This window comes from Borostomias antarcticus, assembly GCF_949987555.1.
Source record: "Borostomias antarcticus genome assembly, chromosome: 13".
NCBI classification, from domain to species: Eukaryota; Metazoa; Chordata; class Actinopteri; order Stomiiformes; family Stomiidae; genus Borostomias; species Borostomias antarcticus.
The window spans coordinates 15,401,551-15,406,377 of NC_140246.1; the positions used below are offsets into that span (position 1 = coordinate 15,401,551).

General features: G+C 49.2%; 1 protein-coding gene across 2 annotated transcripts in view; it reads left to right on the forward strand.

Moving 5' to 3' along the window:
* The window catches only part of dyrk2 (dual-specificity tyrosine-(Y)-phosphorylation regulated kinase 2), a gene marked incomplete at its 5' end in the record, with an annotated part of 13,857 nt that extends 9,236 nt beyond the window's left edge, over positions 1-4,621 (forward strand). For both annotated transcript variants that reach the window (XM_084447947.1, XM_084447946.1), the window contains one exon: positions 707-4,621. In XM_084447947.1, the coding sequence (XP_084304073.1) occupies positions 707-1,426 (720 nt within the window). In that variant the 3' untranslated portion in view covers positions 1,427-4,621. The remainder of the gene's footprint in view (positions 1-706) is intronic.
* Positions 4,622-4,827: the final 206 nt, after the last annotated feature.

Below are 4,827 nucleotides of genomic sequence, written 5' to 3' on the forward strand. Positions count from 1 at the left end.
AAGCACATTTTGTGTTCTAAGGGATGCCACACAAAATACCAACTTCTTTTAAAAACAAGAAATTCATATTTTGGTCCATGATTAAGTATTTATTTATTTATTTTTTAATTCAGAGTGCCTCAGATTCTCTTCAGACTGCCAACCTACACCATCTTACTGTTGTTTTTTGTTCTTAAGATATTTGTATTACTTTTTAGAATTAATGTTTGTGTTTATTCCAATGTTCTATATAGTGTTTTTACAAGCAAATAAACACTAACTGCCCAGGTAAATAGCTTTAAACGTTATTTTCTTTGGTACCGGCCTAAGACTTTTGCACAGTACTGTATATTCTCTAGGAGCCTGTCTGCTAATATCCTATTATGGACTACAGGGATAGACAACACATAATGGCCTACCATGTCGGTAACATCTCTACTCTACTGATAGTCATGTCTCTTATTATGAAGTATTTAGCCCATGAGTAGTGCTCTGTAAATGTTCTTAGCCAATAGATTTACATTTTCCAGATCTACATTTTCCAGGAGCTTGCTCAATCGTCTCATTGAGGTTCGGCAGCTGGGCTAACTGTTTTTTTTTTTTCTTCCCTCTGGAAAATGTAGTGGTAGGATCAATGTCCATCCCCCCATCGCTCTCTGTAAAGCACACTGTGTTGCCTCTGTGTATGAAATACGCTATACAAATACAGTTTGATTTGATTTCGAAGGTCATCGACTTCGGCTCCAGCTGCTACGAGCACCAGCGCGTCTACACCTACATCCAGTCACGCTTCTACCGGGCGCCGGAGGTGATCCTGGGCTCGCGCTACGGCATGCCCATCGACATGTGGAGCCTGGGCTGCATCCTGGCCGAGCTGCTGACCGGCTACCCGCTCCTACCTGGCGAGGACGAGGGCGACCAGCTGGCCTGCGTCATCGAGCTGCTGGGCATGCCCTCGCAGAAGCTGCTGGACGCCTCCAAGCGGGCCAAGAACTTTGTGAGCTCCAAGGGCTACCCGCGCTACTGCGCCATCACCACGCTGCCGGACGGCTGCACCGTGCTGAATGGCGGGCGCTCGCGGCGGGGCAAGCTGAGGGGCCCGCCGGGCAGCAAGGACTGGGTGACGGCGCTGAAGGGCTGCGACGACCCCCTGTTCCTGGACTTCCTGAAGCAGTGCCTGGAGTGGGACCCCACCCTGCGGATGACCCCCAGCCAGGCGCTCCGGCACCCGTGGCTACGGCGCCGCCTGCCCAAGCCGCCCACAGGCGGGGACAAGACCTCGGGGAAGGGGAGGGGCACGACGGAGGGGCCGGGCGCCATCACCTCCCTCTCCAAATTACCTCCCACATCGGGTTCCACCTCTAAGATTAGGACTAATATGGCCCAGATGACGGACGCCAACGGGAATATTCAACAGAGGACCGTGTTGCCAAAACTGGTCAGCTGAGCGCACCCCCCCCCCCCCCCCCCCCAACTAGCTACCTGTGTTGGTGCGTGTGGCTGCGAGGAGGGTCTGGGTGTGTAAGACCCACAGGCAGAGTCACACGGCAATACCCCAGGGTCAGGGTTAAGAGGTCACAACACATATCCACTACAGCAGGCCTCTGCTTGGTAGCGCCTCTTTACAAGCTAGACAACAGAAGAACACCGCAGTGGCTGAAGCAAAGGGAACAATGCTTTTAGGTAATTTTATCTCAGGGGTGTGTGTGCAGTGCACTAGCATAGCCTAGCCTAGCCTAGCTTAGCATCCATACAAACCTGGCCTTAGATTGCTAGCCTAGCTTAGCCTAGCCTAGCGTCCATAGGATCTGGCCATAGCCTTATATACAGCACAACTCCCCAGCAGCACAGCGATGAGCATCGCTGTGCTGCCATAGCTCACAGAACGAGCAGGTGGCTGGCCACAGTGAAGCCATGTTGCCGTTTAATTTTCTTTTTTTCTTTTGGTCTTTGTCTCTCTTTATCTTATCTGACTTGATATGGCGGCTAGCTGAGCCGTCTGAGTGAAGAAGATACGCCTACAAGTTTAATTCTTTCAGAGGTTTGGCAAGCAGAAGCGGTGCTAATGGAAGTGGAGATGTTATAAGACTGTTAAGAGTAAAGGTTAGAGGAGGGGGGGAAAGGTGTGAACATGTTTACATGCCAAACAGCGGTACCTGCCTAATACTGCTCTTGACATTCCTTACTTAGAATAACAATATGAGGAAGGAGAGAAAGAGAGCAGGTGTGCCTGTTTGGCCTGCTCCAGACGGAGGTAGTTAAACACACAGATGGCGTGCTCTGTAGCTTTGCATGTGCGGTGAGCCGTGATGTTGACGTATACATATGCTATTTCTGGTTTACAACGTCTCAATTCAAATCATAACATCTGGGTATATCGTCACAGCAGATATGGTGCTAACACCTTTTCTTAAAAAATAAAATGAAAAAGGTACCTGAAAAAACGCATATAAAACAGACGGATAGATCTGCTTCTAGATGTATGGAACTAAGATCGTCATATCTGTGTTTCTGGTGGGACGGTAAAGTTGAATGCGCAGGTGCTTTAGAGGCAATGGAAGTCTTTGAGGAGGTCATGCATAGAAGGATTAAGGCGGAGGGAGGGAGGAGGGGAGGAGGGTGACAAGTGTAATGTGAGGTGATTATGGAGAGAAGACTATATACATGAATATACTTGAATATTAGAGTTTTCAACCCTCAGCGTTGTCTCAGTGCTGGGGGGGGGGTTGTCTGTATGTGTGTCTGTGTGTGTGTCTGTGTGTGTCTGTGTCTGTTTGTGTGTGGTAACTGTGAATCAGGACCTGGGTCCTGCTGTGGCGTCAGCTGTAGCTGTGAGCGGCGCCCACTGTAGCTGACGCCATGTTGGAACTGTTTTAAGGTTGAGAGAGTTTCTCAGACACGGTGAGTAGATCCAGAGGTTCGGTCTCTGGGCAGAGTTGAAACCGCTAAAAGCTTGTTCCCTTGCAAAGCCACCGAGTGTTCCCCTTTCCTCACACGCAAACCCTTTTTGCACAAATTCCTACGTGAACATGACTCCCAAGTTTTGACCCTCCGACCCTCCAAAGTATTCGACAGATATTTATCAACAGTGTCTGAGGTTTTAACTATTTATTAGATAGAACTGAATCTCAGAGGAGAGAGAAGAGCTAATATAATACACAAAAGAAAAAAAAAAAACCCATCAGAGTGTGTGTACTTCTGCCACGGACACCGTGAGGTGATGTAACACACAGGTACACTGCCTGATGATGTAATGCACAGGTACACGGCCTGATGATGTAATGCACAGGAACGCGGCCTGATGATGAAATGCACAGGTACACGGATGCCCTGTATGGGGTGGGAGGGAGAAGCCCCACAATGGTGTTTTAACTTTTTTATTGTGGTTGTTTTGTGTTTTGATACGGTGGGGAGCATAGTGCCCTTAGGTTTGATACTATGTGCCTTTGGTTATCAACGCCATTCTCTGTAACCCACCAACCAAGACAAGACTCCGCCCTCCTTGTGCCCCCTCATTGGCTGAGCAGACTGCTGGCCACCTGAGTGGAGGGGATAGGGGGGTGGTCACGCTCATACCCTAGCGATGCCCAAAGACACACCCCCCGCCACCATGACAGGCTGTCGGGGGGGACGCGGCCGCACATACCCAGATCTATCCCACAATGCAGTTCAGGAGACATTTCAGCCCTGACACCCTCTCCCGCATGAACTCTCTCAGCCAATAGGGAGAGTCCAGGAACACTAGACTCAGCCAATTGTGAGAGACCAGGAACACTAGCTGCAGCCAATAGAAGAGCACTAGCTAGCACCCCTTCGGTATGTGTGGGTCAAAGGGTTAGCTGGCTCCGCCTTGTCTTAACATCCAGCAGCTCCAGGGCTAGCATTAGCTGTTAGCATCCTGTTGCTACTCCTGAGAGACAGAGAACACATTTTAATATTTTACCTCAAACTGTCGTAATATTCTTATTGTTGTGATTTTAATCAACCCAGGGCATTTGGTCAATACCAAAGTGCATTCCTTTCTATGTCTGTGGCTACGGGAGGAGGAAGCCTGAATCTCTTTTACCCTAACCTAGCCTGGTCTAGTAGCTTAGCCTGCACTAGCCTAGCCTAGCATAGTCTGATCTAGCCTGGTCTAACCCAGCCTGACCTGGTCTAGTCTAGCCTAGCCTGGGCTAGTCTGATCTGGCCTAGTCTAACCTGGCCTGGTCTAGTCTAGCCTAGCCCTCACTGACCTGGTCTAGTCTAGCCTAGCCTGCACTAACCTAGCCTGACCTGGTCTAGTCTAGCCTGGTCTAGTCTATTTTAGCCTGGGCTAGTTTGAACTGGCCTGGTCTAGGCTAGCCAGGGCTACTCTGATCTGGCCTGGGCTAGCCTGGTCTTGCCTGGGCTAGTCTGATCTGGCCTGGTCTAGCTTGGCCTGGCCTGGCCTGGAGAATGAACACTAGTCTGTGAGAGACTGTGCTCCAGGTGTAGTGATGAAGATCATGTCTATCTGTGATGTAGCAGGTTGAGCGTGTCCTCCGAGCTGTTCGATGTCCTCACACAGATCTGTCTAGTTTTTACCCAAGGTGCAATGCCATGCTAATCATGGGTATTGCTATATAAAATGTTTTTGAAAGGAATTTTCCTTTGTTTTGCTACTTGTATGGATTTTAACTGGGTTCTTCTGGGGGGGCTAAACCACTCATGGGGGGGAGGGGGGTAGCTTTCGGAAAAGAAAGGAACAAAACAATCTTGAACTGAGCATTTGAAGTCGACTCTCGTGCTGTGCCGCATGGCTGTGTACATATGTGACATTTACTGTGGATTTTAATGTGGATTTGTACATATGGATAATGTTTTATT